We start from the raw sequence: 20,173 nt of genomic DNA, 5'->3' as shown, positions 1-20,173 counted from the left end.
ATGTCAGCACATGCTGAGTCCTTAGGCAGTGCCTGGCGTGTGCTGCGCGCTGCAGACGGTCCCCTGTTCCTATCTGTCTCTGGCTGTGTTCTCTCTAGATTAGACCAGCCGTTGTGTCAGCTCACAAGCTAAGGACAGACGTTGAGAGCAAGAGTTTCAAAAGCTTTACAGCAATTTGGCAACACCACAATATCCACGCATGTGCTCTTGTATTTCACAGATGTACCAGCCTGTAACATATTAGCATTAAAGAAAGCTGATCCTTCACCAAAGAGTCTAAGAAGCACTGCTTCTAGATCTTTCATCTTCGGTTCGCCTTGTGTTTCTCCCGATCCTTGATGTTTTCTTTTCCAGTCTCCCTCTGTCCTCCAAAGCCCCTGCACCAGGTGAGGTCAGTCCCCCAGGCCAAGCACCCCTGGCCTCCCTCAGCTCCCTGTTGAGCACGTGGGCCCCCACACACTTCCCCGCATGCTGATTTCCGAAAGAGACCCCTTTAGGCCAAGCACTCAGTTCTACCAAAGGCCCAGGTCAGAACCTCCCCACAGGAAGTCCTTAATGAAACCAGAAGGCAGTTAACATCCTGCTCCAGCTCCTCTATGGCCCCTGGGGACCCAGGCAGCCTCCTCATCTCCCACTCTCCCCAGGGAGTCTCTTCCTTCCTCTCAGCTCCCCCTCTGCCCAGCTGTCTTCTCTGCCTCCCAGTGTCTCCTGTCCCCACCAAAGGGGACCTAGTGCCTAGAGTCATGACCCCTGGGGCCAGCACTGGCCCATGGTGTCTGTGACAGACCATGCTAACAGGGAGGCTGCAGCCATGGGGGAGAGGCGAGGGTGATGACCACGAAGTCCCATTCCATCTTAGCAACCCAGCCCCCCGCCGCTTTTTTTTTTTTTTTTTTTTTGAGAGAGGAAGGGTCTCACTCTGTCACCCAGGCCAGAGTGCAGTGGCATGATCTTGGCTCACTGCAACCTCTACCTCCCAGGTTCAAGCGATTCTCCCGCCTCAGACTCCCAGATAGCTGGGACTATAGCTGCACGCCAGCACACCCAGCTAACTTTTGTAGATTTTCATAGAGATGGGGTTTCACTGTGTTAATCAAGTTGGTCTCAAACTCCTGGCCTCAAGTGATCTGCCCGCCTCGGCCTCCCAAAGCGCGAGGATTACAGGTATGAGCCACCACGCCAGCCTCTCCTCACCTTTCTACCTCCTAGAGCCTCCCTGGCTCACCCCTACTCCTGATCTCACACTCACAGCAGGGGTGACAGTGGTGGTGCTGTGAGTCAAGGCAGAGGTCAACAACCTGGAGGCAGTGACACCCCTGGGAATAGGAGCTGGTGCTCGATGCTTGTCAGTGAGGTCAAGGGGCTGCATGCTGGGGAGCCAGGGAGCAGGCAGGTGGGAAGCGCCTGATGCCTGGGAGATGCTGGCCAGGCTCAGGGATTCTAAGCAGCTGGGGATCCATCTAGGGGAATGAGGTCCTCTGAAACCTCACTAGGTGAAGGGGCTGGCCAGGAACTGTCCGCCCCACCCCGCAGCCCTTCCACTCACCACATCCCAGACCCTCACGGCTCTGTCCGAGGGCCCTGAGCTCAGGGGCTCTGTCTGGGTCTCCCTGCAGCAGCCACGCTTGTCCCCTGACCTCCGGCCTCTGACACATGGTTATGGTGTTGGAAGCTGCAGGGGGCTGGGCCCAGCTGGAGACCATTTGGCACCCAGACAGCCTGCCTGGAGTTTATGCCCTAATATGGTGATGGCCGGCAGCGGCCTGAACAGGGACGTGCCTCACCAGGACTGAGGAGAGGCCGGAGACCAGGGAGCCTTAGCACAAGAGACCCCAGCAGCCACCCCAGGGACAGCAGCCAGCCAGGCCCTCAAACCTCAGTCCTCACAGGGAACTCGCCTAGAGAAGTCTACAGTCTGGAGCCAAGATGACCCCAACCTTCAGAGTGGGCTGGAGGCTCTGTCCCCAGTATAGGGCCCCAGAAATTCCAACCTCGAGACCTTAGCACCCCGTCCCCTCTTCAGCTCCAGCTGCTCAGCAAGAGAGGTCAGAATGGCATTCTGAAGCCTACCCAGTCCAGGACCCCACATCTCAAAACTCCCCACTGGGGTCGCAGAAACTCTAGGTATATGCCATCTCACAGCACAAGTCCGTGCCCCACACCTGGACACACACACACACACACACACACACACACACACACACACACGAGAGAGAGAGAGAGAGAGAGAGGAGAGAGAGACAGGGACAGAGAGAGAGACAGAGACAGAGAGAGAAGAGAGAGACAGAAAAGAAAGAGAGAGAGAGGAGAGAGAAAGAGAGAGAGAGGAGAATCTGCTGGCCCTCTTCCTTTGATGAGATTCAAGAAATTTTTCCTTTCAAAATAACCCTGTCAAAGGCCTGGTTATTCCAAAAATGTGAACTGGAGCCCTGCCTGATGGCGGGGGCTGGGGCGGGGAGATCTAGCGATTGTCAAGGGGATGTCGAAGGAAGGAAAGCTGGGACCCCAGACAGGCCTGGGCTGTCGAGGCACTGCCTCCAGCCACACTCCTGGGTCAGCTTGGGCTTCTGTGAGCTGCCACATCACCTGCTCCCTGCTCTTCAGCCAGGTCCCCCAGCCAGACCCCATCCCACCGCCAGCTGGGTTATGAGGGTTGGGAGTCCCTTCATTTGCGCCGGTGCCCACCTATTCCAGAACCCCAGGCCCTTGCTCCGCTCCCCTCTCCCTCGACTCACCCTGGCTTCTGCCAGGACCCAGCTCCCCAGGGCAGAGCCAAAGGACCCAGCTGCTGCAGGCTGCAATTCCACTGAGAGCCACTCTGTGGCAGGCACAGCCCACACTCCCGAGGCAGCCAGCGCTGGGCACTCTCAGGGGGCAGCCAGGACAGGCAAGGAGGACGGAAGGGTGCAACAGGGGAGGGGTTCCCAGTCTCAAGGAAGGGGGCATGGGCTGTGGAGTCGAGTGGCCTCTGCGCATTGCACAAGAATGACGTTGGGCCAGTCACTTAGTGGCCCAGAGCCCTGGGGCGCTCATCTTCAACGCGGGAAGACCCGGCCCACCCCCTGAGGCTGTAGGGGCGAAATGGCCTAAGATATGTGAATCTCAGAGCCTGGCTTGAAGTCTCCATAAGCCTGAGACAGAAGAGAGGCAGACAAGGGTGGAGGAAGCTTAGCAATGAGAGACCCCAGGGCCAGCCTGGCTCATATGGCTGATGCCAGAACAGTCTGTGCTGGCCCCACTCCCACCCCAGCCTCAGCCCCAGCGCTGGCTGAAGGCCCCTCACTTTGGGTGAGAATGTTCCCCCTGCCTGGCCCAGGCCTGCTTCCAGGCCCTCTGAAAGGGGTGGCACCCAGGGATGCAACCATCCCCGCACAGGCTCCAAGGCTCCTTAGAACCCCCGTGCTTTGGGGCCCAATGGCCCGGGTGAGGCAGGCGGCCGGCCACCCAGCAGGCCTCCAGAGGCCATGCAGCTCAGTGCAGAACGGGAGAGCCAGGCCTGGACACATTCCCAGGGCGGCAGGTACAGCGCCATCCTGCCCCCACCAAAGGTCCCTGTCATTTCTCAGAACACCATGCCACCAACTTGCTTTCATTTGGTGCCAGTCCACACCCAGCAGTCTACCTGGGGTGGAGGTCATTGTCCCTGCCCATCATCCCAACCCACCCGAGGTCAGGGCCTCCACCCAGTTCCCCACCTCTGGGCAACCCTGGCCTAGGCCCGGCCCCACTTGGAGCCACACTTGGCTATGGCAGGGACAGGCCTTATCTCCCATGTCAGCATCAGGTGGGGAGGAGGAGGCTGCAGATGACCCTGAGAGGCCTTGGGCAATGTCCTGAGGTCAGAGTCTCTGTGCGCTTCTCTGTAAATGAGGTGTCATCACAGCTTCTTCCCAGGCGGCTCCACCCAGGCCTCCGCAAATCACTGAGCACATCCACTCATGGGAAGCAGTGAGCCACCATGACCAACAAGACACTGGGTGCCTACGCGCAGTGACCACCCCCCGCCATCCAACAGGACCCCAGCTCGGTGCACAGGGCAAGAGGGAGGAAGAGAGAGCAAGCCAGACAGGCAGAGGAGCCCCAGGGAGCCGAGCCACTCTCCCCAGCCATCGGGGGTCCTGTGCTACCTCTCTTCTGCTGTGGCTGTGGGCAGGTCACCCACCTCCCTGAGCTTCAGGCTCCCTGCGGGTACTGTGGGGACAAGTGGTTCCTGCACTGGGTGCCAGATGAGATGACAGATGGCTTTGCGGAAGCATCCAGAGCTGGAACAAGGCAGGGTGCTGGGTCCCTGCAGGGAAGGTGACCTCAAGGAAGCAGCCATCCTTGCCCTGGTTGCCTCCCTGCCTCGCTTGAAGCTGGAGGAGCTGTGCCCGGGACAGGCCCAAAGTCACGCCGAGGGCAGGGGGCTGGGGCTCCAGTTGGCCCGTTCGCCCCAGGCAGAGAGGCTGTCTCCGGAGCAGCAGCCTAGGGCTGTGCAGTGTCAGGTTATATTTAGCCTGGTGGCGGCGACAGGAAGATGCAGCAGGAGCCGCTCCTGGCAGGGGGCCACCGTGTCACTAACACAGCTCTCATGGGCAGCCAGGGGCCTAGGAAAGGCCAGGGACATTGCAGGCGCAGGGGACAGATTTAGAGAGCCCAAGAGGCCAGTCAGTGAATGAGAGAAAGAGAGGGAGAGAGACAGAGATGGGGGAGAGAGTGTGGGTGTGTGCGTGCCTGCGTGCATGCGTGCGTGCGTGCGTGCGTGTGTGAATAAGAGAGAGAGAGAGAGACCAATCCTAAGCTCCTGCCTCCAGGAGCTGGGAAATGCAGGGCAAGGTTGAGGGGTCCTAAGCTCAGACCCTGACCCCACAGAAGCAGTATCCCCAGAGAGGCTCCACCAGCCCTTCCAGCCTGAGACCTAGCCAGCAATCTATGGGATCATTTATAGGGTCCTGGGGGCCTCTGTAGTCATCTAGATCCATCCAAACCCACTGCATGTGGCATGCCTGAGCCACCTCTGCCCTGGACCACAGTAACGGCCTTGGGAGAAGAGCTCTCTGCAGAGAGGCTCTGGATCCCAGCTCTGCCTCTCAGGAGGTGCCTGAATGGGAAGTCCCACCCCCTGCCCTCCTGCTGAGAAGCCCTGGGAAGGTGAAACAAGGGCAGGCTGATGCCGGGAAGCAGCTCTCCATGGCTCCCTGCACAGGTGCCAGAGTCCCCTGCAGTTTCAACCCAGCTTTAGCCCTTCCCTCCGACTCCCCGTGGTCCCCACCCTCTTCCCTCCAACTCCTCCACACCTTCTAGAACCCCCACCTCCAGAAAGCTCTCCTTGACTGCTCCATCTGACCCACATGGACTCTGCCCTTGGAGCATTCTTCCAAGTCAATGCCCCTTGTCTAGAAGGCCACTGTACACCAGCGGGGCTCCCCCTCCACCCGATCCAGAGCCCTGAGGCCAGGGAAGGACCGGCAGTTGCAGAAGGACCGAGGGTGGACTCAGGGGTGGCGATCTGCACTCATGACAGGTGGGGACAGGCCACGTTCCCACCCTCTCAGCTCTCCTCCAGAGCCAGGGGCACAGCCCCCACTTTCACCACTGAATTTGCCCATTTCGAGCTGTGATGCCCTCCAGCCCAAGTCTGGGCAGCCAACAGAGCAACCATGGGAGTTGGAATTATGGTGCCTTTTGATGAAGCAAAATTCAACCTGGTCATCAGTTTCATGGAACACAAGAGGCTGACTACCTAGGACCCCAAGAGGAGGTGGGGAAAGCAGGAACTGCACAAGGTGTGAGGCTTCTGATCCTCAGTCCCCTTCAGCCCCCGCTTCACTGTGACCCCACACACAGCTGGCCACAGGGCAGTGAAGGTGCACACAGCTGCCACTGGCCACCAGGGGACACTGGGGTCTCCTCCAGTGAGTGGTCTGTAGGCTTCTAGGTCTGTGCTCTGTCTTAGCACCCAGCATCCACCAGAGAGCCTGGTAAGGCCTTGATAAAGCCCTGTCTCAATTCCAGCTCTGCCATGGGTCACAGCTTAACCCAAGGGTTATAATTCCTCACTGACACACACACACACACACAGGACACTGTGAAGCACCAATGAACAAACATGAGTGCCAATAAAAAGCCCCCAAAAAGTCAAGTGGAACATTCGAGCATCAAGACACACCACAATGATCCAAACATAAACAGCAAAAGCTGGCATCGTTTGCAGATGACGGGGTCACCTGCCTACAGACCCCCAAGAAATCAACAGGTAAACAATTAGAACTAGTTAGATCAGAGAGTACAGCAAGGCTGCGAGTTACAAGATCGGGCTGCAAAAATATAGAGCATTTCTCTACACAAGCAATTAGGAAACACAGTCAAAGACAATACGTCTTTTACAATAGCAACAAAACCTCTGAAGTATCTAGAAATTGACCAAGAAGGCACAAGAACCCTGTTGCAGCAGTGGGGAACGGGAAACAAAATTTTAAACAAGCAAAAACACACAGAATTGATCTGGTAACTGGAGAGACAAACCAGGCTCTTGAGTGGGACAAATATAAAGATATCAGTTCTCTCCAAATTAATCTATAGAACCAAACTAATTCCAATCAAGAATCTAGTGGGTGTTTTCTTTCCAGGAATTCAATAAACTTTCTCTAAAGTTTATGAAGAAGGGAGTCCGGGCACAGTGGCTCATGCCTGTAATCCCAGCACTTTGGGAGGCCGAGGCGGAGGATTACCTGAGGTCAGGAGTTCAAGACCAGCCTGGCCAACATGGTAAACCCCATCTCTACTAAAAGTACAAAAATTAGCTGGGTGTGGTGCTGCACGCCTGTAGTCCCAGCTACTCAGGAGGCTGAGACAGGAGAATCACTTGAACCCAAGACGTGGATGTTGCAGTGAGCCGAAATCATGCCACTGCACTCCAGCCTGGGCAACAGAGCAAGATTCCATCTCAAAATAAATAAATAAAGTTTGTGAATAAGAAGGGAGATCCACAGATAGCTATGTCAGCCTTTAAAAGGCAGGATGTGGCACATATACACCATGGAATACTATGCAGCCATAAAAAATGATGAGTTCGTGTCCTTTGTAGGGACATGGATGAACCTGGAAACCATCATTCTCAGCAAACTGATGCAAGAACAGAAAATCAAACACGGCATGTTCTCACTCATAGGTGGGTGTTGAACAATGAGAACACATGGACACAGGGAGGGGAGCATCACACACTGGGGTCTGTCAGGGGGAAATAGGGGAGGGACAGCGGGGGGTAGGGAGTTGGGGAGAGAGAGCATGGGGAGAAATGCCAGATATAGGTGATGGGGAGGAAGGCAGCAAATCACACTGCCACGTGTGTACCTATGCAACAATCTTGCATGTTCTTCACATGTACCCCAAAACCTAAAATGCAATTAAAAAAAAAGCAGGATGAAGAGAGAGGACTCCCCTCAGCAGATGCTAAGGCATACGGAAGTCTATAGGTTTTTGTTAAGCTAGTATCAAAGCAAGAGCCAGTAAATAAATATCTGGAACAGAACAGAGAGCACAGGGACAGACCCATGGCTATGTGGGAGATTAACCTGATAAAGGCTCTCCCACAATTCAGCGGAAAAGAACAGACTGTTTACTAGATGCCTTGGGAAAGTTGGCACGTTACATGGAAAAAATAAAGCTCGATCCCTGCTTGACACCACATACAAGGTAGGCTCAGGACGGATTATAGACCTAACTGAGAATGGTAAAACAATTAAGAGAACAGAAGAAGAAGAAAATGAAGACCCTCTGCAGCCTGAGAAGGGTGAAGAATTTCTTCAAGAGAACATCAAAAGTACAAACAAAACTAAAAATCAATGAAGTTGTTTGCAACAGAATTAAGTATCTTTGTTGGATAAATTGAAGAGAGACTGAATGGGAGAAGACATTTGCCATATCTCTTTCCAGTTCAACAAAGAGCTTAAATCTGGAATACACTGAATGTTTAACAGTATGCATTTGTATTTCTAGAGTACACAAGCAACTCCTGCAAGTCAACAAGGACAAAAGGCAGTGACATCTAAATTAAAATGAGCAAAGGGCATAAGCAGGCAATTCACAGGAAAGTAAACCCAAGAGGCTACCAGGCCTAAGAGATGCTCAGACTCAAAAGAAATCAAAGGAACGCAAATTAAAGCAACAAGAAATCACTGTCACCTATTAGATTGGCAAAATTTAGAAAGGTGGAGAATGTCAAGAGTGGCAGAGACACAGGGGTATGGGAATCTGCAGCTCTGAGAAGGAGAGTGATGACAGGCATGGCAGTACTTAGTTAAGTGTCCACATGTCTCACGATCCAGCAATTCCACTCCTGGGCGTGTATCCCACAGACATCCTCACCCAAGTCCAGAAGGGACCATATCCAAGGATACTCACTACAGCCTCATTGATGGTGACTGGGAGTTGGAGACATTCTGGGGTCCCTCCCTGGGACAGTGGGCAGGTGAAGCGTGGCGGCCACATGCCACAGAATCCACGGCTACAGACTAGATGTCGAACAGCAACCCAGTGGGACTTAAAGCAGATTCCCAAGTAAGAAAAGCGAACACCAAAATACAACATATAGCACAATATCATTTACATAAATTAAATCTATATGCATATATCCAGACAAAATACACATTTGCAAGAACATATGCAAGCAACACATTCACAGTAAGTACATTTGAACGCTTGCCTGCGGGGAGGGTAATGAGACTAGAGAGTGAGATAAAAGGGAAAAGAAAAAAATCAAATGAAAGAGAAAGGAAAAAGCAACAACACAAATGCTGTGGTTTAAATTATTTGGAGAACAGGCAGGACCTGGGGCCAGCAGCAGCCTGGGGGGCAGGAGGGGGAGAGGCAGACAGGGTGCAGGCTGAGGTGAGGTGCACCATAGCAGCAGGGGTGCTGAGGCCCTGGGTCAGGCTCATTTCCCACGATTGCAACAGCACAGTGCTGCAGCCACTTAGGTGACGCCCAGCTTCATGGTGAGCAGAATGAGCTCTGGCACTGCGCGCTGCTTTGTGGGTGTCTGTCATCTCATTCCAGGAACACCCTCACACCCCAAAGTGCATCAGGGACAGGTGCTATGATCCCACTCAGCAAACGAGGAATGGAGGCTGGCAAACCCCAGCTAGAATCCAAGTTTCCTGAGGCCCTGAGCCCATCATGCCCCAGAAGGGCTCCCTGGGCACAAGAGAGCAGGCACACTGGCACTGCACACTGGGCAGGGAGGGGACAGCTGAGCTCAGGTTCCCACTCTGGCACCCGCCAGCTGGGTAAACTTGGGCAAGTGCCTCAGCCTTTCTAAGCAAGAGCTTCCCTCCTGTGAAGTGGCAGAGAGAAATCCTACCTTTCACAGGGCCACAAGGACCACCTGCAGTAAAGCACGGTTCCCCCATTTGCAAACTGTAAAGTGCGGTCACAACAATAAAAGTTGTGCTGCTGGGCACGTGGCATCACCCCCACCTCAGCTGTGCTCTCTGCGGCAGCTCTAAGACTCTGTCCCCCTACCCCATACTCCTCGCTCCACCTCTGAGGGTGAAGAGGCTGGGAGCCCCCAGATGCTCCTGTGCCCCACAGTGTCCTCCACACGAAGCAAGGCTAGAGGACTCCCAGGCACAGCAAGTCTGTAACCAAGCTGGAAACTGCTGCCAAGTCACCTGATCCCAGGAAAGGCTCCTGCCCACCCTGTTCATTCATTTGTTCGGCAAACATGTGCCGAGCTCCCGCTGTGCACCAAGCACGCAGATACAACAGAGAACAAAGCAGATGGGCTGCTCTCGCCCATCGTGGAGCTGGCGACCTAGTCCGGGGAGATGGACAGGGAACCTCCTCTGGCACTGAGACCTCATCCAGGACTGTGGGAGGCGGCGGGCCAAGGGGAAGATGCTGCCTGGCTCCTAAGGTGCTTCTCATCCTAGATAAGTGCCCAAAAAGGAGAGGGATTCATCTGAGGCCAACCACAGGCCATAGCAGAGAGATCGTTATGGGCCCCAAGACGTGGAGGGGACTTTAGGGGAGCCCCACCCTGCATTCATCACCTGTCCCAGCACCCCTCCCTCCTCTGCTGACCCTCCTGCCCATGTTGGGAGGGAAATTCTGTTAAACTCCCTCACACTAAAGGGCTAAATATTTTCTCTATACAGGGAGGGGGCAATGAGAGAGAATGTGTTTCTAAAGAAAAAGGAGCATTCTAAATGCAGAAGTTCTCTAAGGGAGGAGTTTCAGGAACCCTTCTTGGAACCTTGAAAATCATGCCACCCAGGAAGCCACCTCTGGGCAGAAAAGAGGCCCAGTCTCCCCCCATCTCACAACCCCAAGCTGGCCCTTCTGCTGCCCCATGGCTCCCCTCCCCAGAGCCCAAGGCCACCGTCAAACTCTGCTCCCATCCCAGACAGCTCTTCACAAATATTTACATAGCTCCTCTCGGGGGCTGCAGAAGACGCAACACGGAGAAGCTGCCGTCCGACGCTCTCCAGACTCCAGGATGGGTCCAGGAGTAGACAGCACCCTTCAATCGTGTCATGCCTGCCTCACCCATGGAATGGGACCGGGATAGGAAGACCCTAGCCCCAGCAGAAGAGGACAGCTGGCCCCAGCTCGGGAATGATCCCCGTGGAGCCCCTCCAACAGGCCTCTGACCCAGCTGGAGAAGGGAAGCATGGAGCGAAAGTGCTGCAGGGCAAGAGGCAACTGGCTCAGAGGCAGGGCCCCCATGGACCCCTGTGCCCCCACCAACCCCTGTGCCCCTGCGCCTACACCTGGCAGCCCTGCAGGTTCGCCTATTCAGCCCTGTCTCCAGGCTCACCAGGCCTTGGCCAGAAGGATAGGAATATCCCTGTCCCCAAGATGAAGGGCACTCCCCTGATAGCTTCAGTCCCGCAGGAAAAGTGCTCATGTGTCTAAGCCCCATCCTCCTCTGGGATCACTCTGCTCTGCCTCCTATCTCAAGGAGACAAAACCCACTTATGCACCAATCCCTGTCCCACCTGCCTTCCCAGCCTCAAGGCCTCCCTTCCAGGAAAAGCTTCTTTCATTCCCCGCTCAGGCCTAGGGGGCTGAAAAGAAGCAGAGTGGGTGTCTGAGCTGGGGAGGGGTCAGCCATGAGGAAGGAGGCGAGGCATCACTGAAGACAGGACATATGGCCTTGGGGGATGTACACGGGCAGGAGGCCCAGAAGAGTGGGGCTGATCACAGGAGGTACTGAGGGTTTCAAGGCAGTCTGAGGTCTGAGGACTGCAGGAATACCTGGAAGGCTGGGGTCCGAGGCCCAGGACAGAAGCGGGTGGGTGTGGGGGCCACCCTGGGCACAGTGCACTGGGGAGCAGTCCTGGATGGCAGGTCCCCATCCCCTCCCCACAGCCACAGCATCAGCTGTTGCAGTGGGGGGCCCTCTGACCCTGTTACCATGGCAACCGGCCTGCAGCTGGAGTGGAGAAGCCAATAGACTCTTCTCCAGAGACACCCCCATCCCCACCCACGCACAAGCTCCCAGGGACACAGGGACATAGAGCCAGGCCAGTTGGAGGTATGAGCAGCCAGACAGAGCCTTCCACACAGGGGCTCCGAGGGACAGAGGGGGCACCGGGACGAGGCAGAGAGGCAAGGAAGAAGGCTCCGGGGGTGCTGAGGCGAGGGAAGAAGAGAGGCAGAGGCATCAGGGAGGAGATAAAGACCAAGGGACAGAGAGTCAGCCAGGCAGGCAGGAGACAAAGGCAGGGAGACGCGGGGAGCGGGAGAGGATGCACACAGTCAGACTGGCTGAGCACTGCGGCAGGAAGGCAGGGAGCAGAGGCAGGAACGAAGAACAGAGAGGATGCAGGGGACAGAGAGACAGGACTCTGAGAGGTCTGGCAGAGGAGGAGCCACAGCCCCCATGGTGATGTAGGAGCACAGGTGTGGACCCAGCCGGCATCTGCTGCCTGGGCCCTGGGGGGATGTTACCACCAGCCAGCCTCACACCACTGGGCTCTGCCCCCAATTCTACCTTCATCCCAGGCCTGATTTCAAGGGGCAGTGAGTCCCAGGGACTTCATGTCTTTCCTTCAGCCCACACTCCCCCAGGCTAGCCTCCCCACCTCCCAGCAGTCCCAGCAACTAAATAATGGGGCTGTCTGGCTCCAGGCCCTGACACTGCACAGAGCAAGGCTAGAGGCACCGACACAGCACAGCTGTCCACGGTGGCGCCTGCCAGCAGAAGGCTCCACCTCCTGCCCCACTCCCCCTCCCTGGGGCTGGCTCAGGCAGAGACCCTGAGACAGGCCTGGACGGAAACAAGGGGTGGTACAGGTGTTCCTCACCTCCACCTCCCTGCTGGGCCCACGTGTGAGTACACACACAGGCACGCATGCAGCCCAGTCCAGGCCCGGGATCACTGGAAGGACTGAGTGTTTCAAGGCAGAAGCAGCAGAGGCTGAGGAAATCTGTCTGCATCACCCCAGGCCTAGAATGCCAGGATACATGGGGTCCTAGGTGGCCAAGGGCCAGGCCAGCCTGTTGGCCAACAGGAGACACCTTAGCCCCATGGAAATTAGGTGGAAGTGAAGAAGGGGACAGGCAGAGATGGCTGGCGCAAGGTTTTCTGGGTCACAGCCCCATTTGGAGTCGTAACCTGGAGAGGTGACAAGTCTGAACGTGGGCAGGGGATCTGGGTTCTAATCCCAGTCCCTCCACTAATTCACTGGTCATCAGACCTCTGCTTGAAGAAGGAGGAAGCTCCTTCTGCCTGCAACTCGAGTGAGCTGGATGAGGTGATCCCACAATAACTCCTCTGCAGAATGGGGCCCATGGCCATTCTCTCCCAAAGGGGCCAGCCTAGGCCAGGAGGGAGGGCCAGCTCCACCTAAGAGCACTCCACATATATCACAGCCAAAGCAAAGAGCCCTCAGCCCCCTGCTGCCAAGAGGCCAAATCCCCAGCACAGCTACATCCTCAGTGGGACTGGCACGGTGTTTACAGGGCATGGCCCATTGCAGGCACTGTCTGTGAATGCTCAGCACCCTTGTGAGGGTCCAAAGTGAGGCACATCATCCCAGAAGTAGAAACAGGCTCAGGGAAGGCCACCAACTTGTCCAATAGCGTATAATTTCTGGCACTGTCTTAGATGCAAACCCAAGACTTACAGGTTCGTATTTTTCTCGTTACACCTGTGGTAGAGATAACATACAGCATACAGACAGACCTGTAACTACCTGGTGTCATTCTCAACATATGACAGACAGAACAGAGAAGACAGGGCTCTGGTCAGACAGACGTAGGCTCCGTCCCAACTCTGCTATTTTCTAGCTGTGTGACTGTGGGGAAGGTTGCTTAACTTCTCTGAACTTCGGTTTCTTCATCCACAAAATGAAGACAATGGTAGTGTCTACCTCCCTGGGTTGGTAAGAGTGCATGAGATAAGAGAGGCAAACCATTTGATCCAGTGTCTAGCCCCTAAAATCCAGCCACTGCCTTCAGGGTTTGAGTCTAGTCTCACAGCCCCTGCCTCCTGCCAGTTAGAACCCTGATTTGCTGTGAGAAAACCTTCCACAGGGTGCAGGGACCGTGCCCCCTCTAGTGCCATCCAATGATGCCACAGAATGTGCACACCTGCAAAAGCGTGGCCTGCAGGATGCAGGGCTTTGCAGGGCCACCCCGGCCAAACCTGAGCACAGGGGGCTGAGGCATGGGGCTGGCTGGCCTGGTCCCACACAGGAAGCAGAGTGTGCTCACTGTCTACAGCAGACAAGCCCCCTGAGGGCAGGAGCATCCTCTGTCCTGCCCATCTCCAAGAGCCTAGTGCCTGCCAGGCTCACAGGGGTTGAGTAAATGCTACGGGACACACGCTAGGAAGCAGCAGGGTTTGCACGTGTTCTAGACCGCCTCTGCAGCCAGATTCTGCCTGCTAGACCCCAGCCCTCCTGCTCTGCCCGCCCTGAGCAGAGCCCACCCCAACAGGGCAGTCTCCTTGTGGGAGCAGCCCCACCCCAGGATCTGTTTATCCGCTCTCCGGAAGCCCAGAGCAGCTGTGCTGGGGGAGGCGGTGGCTGAGCAAAGACACCTGGCGCAGGAGAGGGTGGCAGGGCGCGGCGCTAGACCGCTGAGACAAAGGGAACTGAGGTTGCAGGGAGACGCACTCACCTCCCCCAGGTGCTGCTGAAGTGCAGGGCAGGACGAGGGCAGCAGAGAGAGCCAGAATCCTGCAGCCCTCCTTGGCCCCTCCCTCCGTGACATCTCCCAGACCTGTCACCTGGCAGTAACTGTCCTAAGGTAGCTAGGGACCTGTGGCCGGAGGTCAGCGCCCAACAGCCAGCCTGACCTTTTACCTCTATCCCCGCACGCACCTGCCCTCCCAGCTCGGTCTAACTCAAGTCCAACTTGCCCTAGGCACCCACACCTGCCCAGGGAAAAAGGAACCAGAAGCACCAGACCCACAGCCTAGCAACTCCTTTGCCCCCTTGAAAACCATCTCAGCAGAGTAAGGTGCAGGCACCAGAACCGCGCCCCCCACCTGGCACACCGCAGGGCCCCCGCCCGCGTCACTCCCCTACAGAACCCTGTCCGGCCTCGGGCCGTTCTCCAGCTGCCCCCACAGCCCCGCGCGCCTTGCCCTCTTGACCCCGCCCCTCGCCGTGCCCCGCCCCGGCCCGCGCCTACCATCTTTCCGGTAGAAGGCGATCTCCACTTTGCGCTCCTCGGCGCCCAGCAGTGCCTGCGCGATCTGCGCGGCAGCGCGGCGCTGCGTGCGCGGCCCGTGCAGGAAGTCGCAGGTGCAGGGTCGCTGCATCACCTCGGCCCGCGAGTAGCCGCACAGCTCGCAGAAGCCGTCGTTGCAGTAGATGACCGCGCAATTCTCCACCCGAGCGTTGGCGATGATGAACTTGCGGCCTGGGGGGAGCGGGGAGGAAGGGGTGCGTGAGCGGGGACCCCAGCCTCGGGGACTCCCAGCCCTTCCCCACATTCTCCACTCACACTTAGCCGCCCGGGGACTCCCCGCCACAGGAAGCGTGGCCGAGACTGGGGTCCCCAGCAGGGGGCGAACGCAGCGGTGCGTGTGCCCCGACACAGGTGCCTGGCAGGGCCTGACTGTGCGGCGCGCCCCCTCCTCCTCCTGGCCTGCGGGCTGGCTACATGGCTTCCCCCAGGCAGGCTGCCAGCAGCCCGCCGCCCCCTCCGTACCCGAGGCTGAGGCCAGCCTGGCGGGTGTCAGCAACGCGTGTCGGCAGCCGGCAGCCGCGGCGGAGGGATAAACACTGGGCCTAGAGAGGGAGCCTGGGAAAGGCCAGAGATGGCGGCCAGGATTCCCTTTGCATGGGCTCTCTGGATTCTGCTTTTTATTTCCCCCCCCCCCGGGGGGGGGGGGGGGGGGGGGGCGGGGAGCGCTCCCTGAGCCACTCCTTGCCCTGAGGCTCCCTAGGAAATCACTCCCCAGTTATCTGAGGATCCCACCAGGTCAGTACCCCCTGGGACTTATGCAGCCCCTCCAAGGGCAGTCAGGAGCTGAGGGAAGCAGAGGATGAGGGAAGTAACCCGTTGAACACCTGGGACACTGCATTTCATTGGGTGCTTTGACAACCCCATAAGGTAGGTGTCATTATCCTCCTTTTATAGATGAAGAAATCAAGGCTCCAGAGAAGTTCGGCATCATGCCCAGGTCTTGCAGCTTGTAAATGACAGAGCCAGCTTTTGAACCTTGGTCTGGCAGAGGCAGAGGAAGAAGCTGAGGGTCACAGGCAGAAGCCAAGGTCATAGGAAGCAAAGAGACGGAATGGCAGCTCCAAACCCTGGAAACACCTGGAGCCTGGGAGGGGCCTGAGACATTGGCTCCACTTGTAGGAATAGACCCAAGCAAGGGGACCTGCTCGAGGGATGTGAAGCCTTCCTCACATCGAGGATAAGCACCCCCATGGTTCCATTCCGGCCACACTTGGCTCCCCGACTCCAGGCCTGCCCCAAGAGCCAGGCTGGCGAGTGAACAGCAGGCAGGCAGCAGCCTCACTTATGCCAGGCAAGACGCTCCTGGGATAAGAGCTTTTTATAAACAGAAGTTTCCGGCCACTTTGGCCTTTAATGCTGGGGATTTTAGTAGCAGTTGGAATTCTCCCCGTACCCTCTTTAGCAGGCACAGCCCTCAGGCTGCAGCCCTAGGCAATCCTATGTGCAAGGCTGGGCTGCTGCAGGGCACCCTGAGGCAGGACCAGGCAGGTGGGACTTGCCTCCTCCCACCTTTCTCAGCTCTCCCTTCCTGGCCCCCAGGAAGTTGCTTTTTGGAACAGGGTCATCTTTCCCTCAGTTCTCAAGGCCCCCCCGACCTCCCAGGCAGCCATTAATTCCAGGAGTCAGGGCTTGCTGTCACCTGAAAAGACCCCCAAACTCAGCCTCCAGCTCTGCAGCAGCCCAAGGCAGCCCAGAGGCCCAGCCACACACCCCAGCTTCTTAGAAGAAAAACCACCCCTTGTCCTTACTCCCAGGCCTGGGAGAAAAAAGCAAGTTTCTTCGAAGACATACCCCACCCCCACACACACACACCCTTCGCTGAGCTCCTGGAATACAGGGATGGGACAGAAAGCCTGCCCCTCCGCTATAGACCTGGAAACTGAGACCCAAAGAAGGAAGAGTCACTCAAGGTCACACGGCAGTCAGTGGCAAAGGTGGGGCTAGAAGCCAGCACCCTCCCACACCCATCCCAGCCTCCCCCTGAGCCCCCCCACAGGCTCCCCCGGGCCCACCCCTGCCTCTCCAGGAGGCCCTCAACCAGTGTCACTGTCTCCACCCCCTCAGGATCATCTTGTTCCTCCGCTTCACACAATACTGACTGTTGCACTGACCCCTCCTTCCCCCCACCACCATTACAAGCACACGTTGTCCTGTGCTCACAGGGTCATGGGCAAGGAATGTCATCCTCTCCCAACTCCCAGGGCCCTTGGCAGTCACACCCACTGTGGCTCATGCAGCCTTAGGGACAGGCACATGAATGCTACTTGGATGCAAACCCACAGCCAGGACATTTGCCTACCATGGGACCCTTCTAGAAGCCTCCCTACCAGGCCAGCATTGGGAGTGCTGTAGTCCCAGTCCCCATAAGGGAATTAGGTGACAGTGCCCAGAGCAGGAAAACCCACAACTTGGGGGTACCACAGGGAGCTAGTTACCCTCAAAGCCCAGCTCTTGCTCCAGGACGCCCTGTCTCCACAGGGCCCATAAGCTCACAGCCTTGTCAAAGGTACCTCCCGACCGCCCATCCAGGGTCTAACTCATGGGTGACACATGGGCTCAGGGTCATGCACACACAGCACACACATTCGAGAGCAGATTATGGGCTGACCCTGCATCCTCGGCTTTCCAGTCCTTCGGGCACCACATAGTCAAGATGGGCAAGATCAGTGTGCGCGCCGGACTCTAGGCATCCGAGGGTATGGGTCATACACATTCTTATGCCCTTGCACCCACACGTCCCCATCCACGTCCAGGCACCCAGAGTTGGGGACACCTGCACACTCCCATCCCATATCCCTTCCCTGCACACTCAGCGTGTCGCACACATTCTCCGATCCCAAAAGCCTGCGCTGAGCTTCCCGCCCCAAGCCCCAACCCCAAGCCCTTTGCCCGGTGCCCACGGCCCAGGAGCACCAGGCGTTGCCCCCGCAGTCCCCCACCAGAGCCTGGGGCCCACCAGGCCCCATTGACTCGCACTTGGCGTTGCACACGGCCCGGGCACGCCCCCCCATCCACACTCAAAAGAGCTCGGCCCGCCCCCAGAGCCCCCTCCCCGCCCAGCCCCCTCCCCCACTCACTCTGGCCCTCAAACTTGCGGATGATGGTGTCCAGGAAGGTGTTCTGCGGCGCGACGTGGCCCCTCCGCACCGGCATCCTGAGCCCATGGGCGGGCCGGGCGGGCCCCCACCCACCCCGGCCCGGCCCGGCCCAGCACTAGGCTTCGGGTGGCCCGGCCGGGCCGTGGTCCCAGCACCCCGCAGCCAAGCCGAACACGGGCGGGGCCGAGACTGGACTGCGGGCGCCGGGTCCTCGCTTGGCTCCCGGCTCCCCGCTCCGAACAGCGGGCCCGGCCTGGAGCCTCCTGAGCGCGAGTCGCCTGCCGCCGGCACACCTGTCTCCCGGCCCCCGCCGAGCCGCGGGGCCCGCTCCGCCGCGTCCCCGCGCTGCGCTCTGCCCTCCCGAGCGCCTGGCTCCCGGCTCCCGCCTGCCGCCGCGCCGACAGCCGCTCCGGCGCCCGCGGCTCGGGCAGCGCCTGCGGCTCGGCCCGGCCGCGGAAGGGTTAATGCCGCGCGCGCCCCTCCGGCTCCGGCCCCCGCCTCCCGGCCCCCTCCCGCCTGCCGCGCGCCCGCAGCGCCGCCCTCTCCCCGCCACCCCGCGCGCCCGCCCTTCCTATTGGCTGAGCCGCGCAGAGTGCTCCCCCCCGCGCCAGCCCCTGGCTCTGCCAGGGAGCCCCCGGGACTCGCGCGCCCCAAAGAGGGGGAAGGGACACTTAGGTTGGGGAAACCGTGAAGACAGGTGCCACGGCCGACTTGGAGGCGGCCGGGAGGGAAGAAGGGATTCCACCCCGCAGATGAGCGGCCAAGAAACCTGATTTGAAGGGAAACGGCAGGTCCTTCCGCCCTGGTTCCCCACCACGCCGAGCACCGGCTTGGTACACACAGCGTGCGCTCAGTGCCTACTGTGGGTGACCGGGTCAAGGCCTGGACCCTGCGAAGACGAGCCTGGGGTCAAGGGAGACCCGGGAAATAGGAAGAGCAAGACAATCTGGAGGCCCCAGATCAGCAGAGATTTGAAATAAGGGAGGGTGAAATTTAGGAGGGGCACGCCCCCTGCCCCAGCAGACACACACACACACATACACGGAGCTCTCTCCAGGGCTCTGCAGGACTCTGCAGGGGGATGTACAGAGAGGGACATTCTGACAGCACTTGCGGCCTCCTAGCTGCAGGATCAAAGAGAGGCCCCTGAGTGCGAGGTTCCAGCCGGGGGATCCCCTTGTGCGAGCGGCCCGCCCTCCCCCGGCAGCACGGGGCCAGCCTTGCGGGCCCAATCGGCGGGCTCGGGGCCCTGCGGCGGCGGCCACGGCCCAGCCCCTCCGAAAGCCGTGGCCTAGCCTCAGGCCCCTCCCCCCGGCCAGCTGGCTCGCTCCAGCTGCGGCTCCCTTATTTAGGCAAGGAGGCCTGGGGATGCTCAAGGGCAGGCGGGGTGTCTGCCGGCCGCCTGCTCATCGCCTGCATGGGTCTGAGTGAGGGTCTCGGGGCACAGTGTCCTCGGACTTAGCAGTCAGGCAGGGCCCCGGGAAGGCCAGGGCGGGGAGGCGAGTGTTGACAGCTGAGTGGGCGGGCGGGGAGGGAGGAGTCGCAGCTGAACAGCCGAGGGTCCCCTCCCTGCAGCCCGATCAGAGACCTGTCTAGATGGATGGGGCCATGTGGGGGCTTCTGAGGGCTTGCAGCTGCCTTTGTCCTTGGAGCAGGGGCTGGGTCTTGTCACCAGCCAGAGCCATTCTGGCTTGTGGGGGGAGGGGAAGAACAAAGGGCAGGGACGGAAGCGGAGTCCCGAAGGAAGAAGGAGAAGAAAGAACTGTCGCGGTGAGACCACCCCTCCCAGACTCTCACCTTCCACCCAAGAACAAAAAGATGCAAACACTGGGGCCAAATGGGGCCACTGGCCAGCATATGACACTCTTTTTTATTTGCTGGTGGGTGGGCAGTGACTCAGGGAGGCAGCCAGTGGGAGAGAAGGAGGTGGCTCCACCAGCTGATGCTAAAAAAGTCCAGAGGCTCTTGCCTGTGCAGTTATTCCTTAGGCCCTCCCCACTGCCAGCAGCTTCCTCACTCACCCCCCAGGGGCCCAGGGCCTTCCACGGCACAGGCTACCCCTCCTTGGTGACTTGGCATCAGGTGCATCAACACATCTGGGTTCCAGGTAGAACTCACTCCATGACTGGCCCAGCCCCCACCCCACCCCAAGGCCACCCCTGGCTGCTGGGTTGCCTCCCATGAGTCCAGGATGATTCATGTGTGAGTGAAGCGTCCTCCCCTCCAGGCCAGGGCATGGAGAGAAAGTCAGCAAAGGCCAGCAGCTGAGAATGGGCATGAAAGAGTGAGAAGGGAAAGGGACATCTGTAGCCTCCCCTCTCTCCAGACCAAGGGAGAGGGAGAGCCAGGCCCTGAAGGAAAGGAGCTACTCATCTGAGCTGGCCAGCTGT

At 58.3% G+C, this 20,173-nt stretch overlaps 1 protein-coding gene across 1 annotated transcript in view; it reads right to left on the bottom strand.

Annotated features, from left to right (window-relative positions):
* KCNH2 (potassium voltage-gated channel subfamily H member 2) overlaps window positions 1-18,246 on the bottom strand; it is a 33,771-nt gene extending 15,525 nt beyond the window's left edge. The window contains exons 1-2 of the mRNA XM_032245019.1: window positions 17,763-18,246; window positions 14,626-14,856 (exon numbers count right to left, since the gene is read on the bottom strand). Of these exons, the coding sequence (XP_032100910.1) occupies window positions 14,626-14,856; window positions 17,763-17,838 (307 nt within the window). The 5' untranslated portion in view covers window positions 17,839-18,246. The remainder of the gene's footprint in view (window positions 1-14,625; window positions 14,857-17,762) is intronic.
* Window positions 18,247-20,173: the final 1,927 nt, after the last annotated feature.

Source organism: Sapajus apella, unplaced genomic scaffold (assembly GCF_009761245.1).
Source record: "Sapajus apella isolate SASKATOON/1434 unplaced genomic scaffold, GSC_monkey_1.0 scaffold56, whole genome shotgun sequence".
NCBI lineage: Eukaryota > Metazoa > Chordata > Mammalia > Primates > Cebidae > Sapajus > Sapajus apella.
Note: the sequence above shows the minus strand (reverse complement) of the source record. Positions and strands in the feature narration are given on the sequence as shown.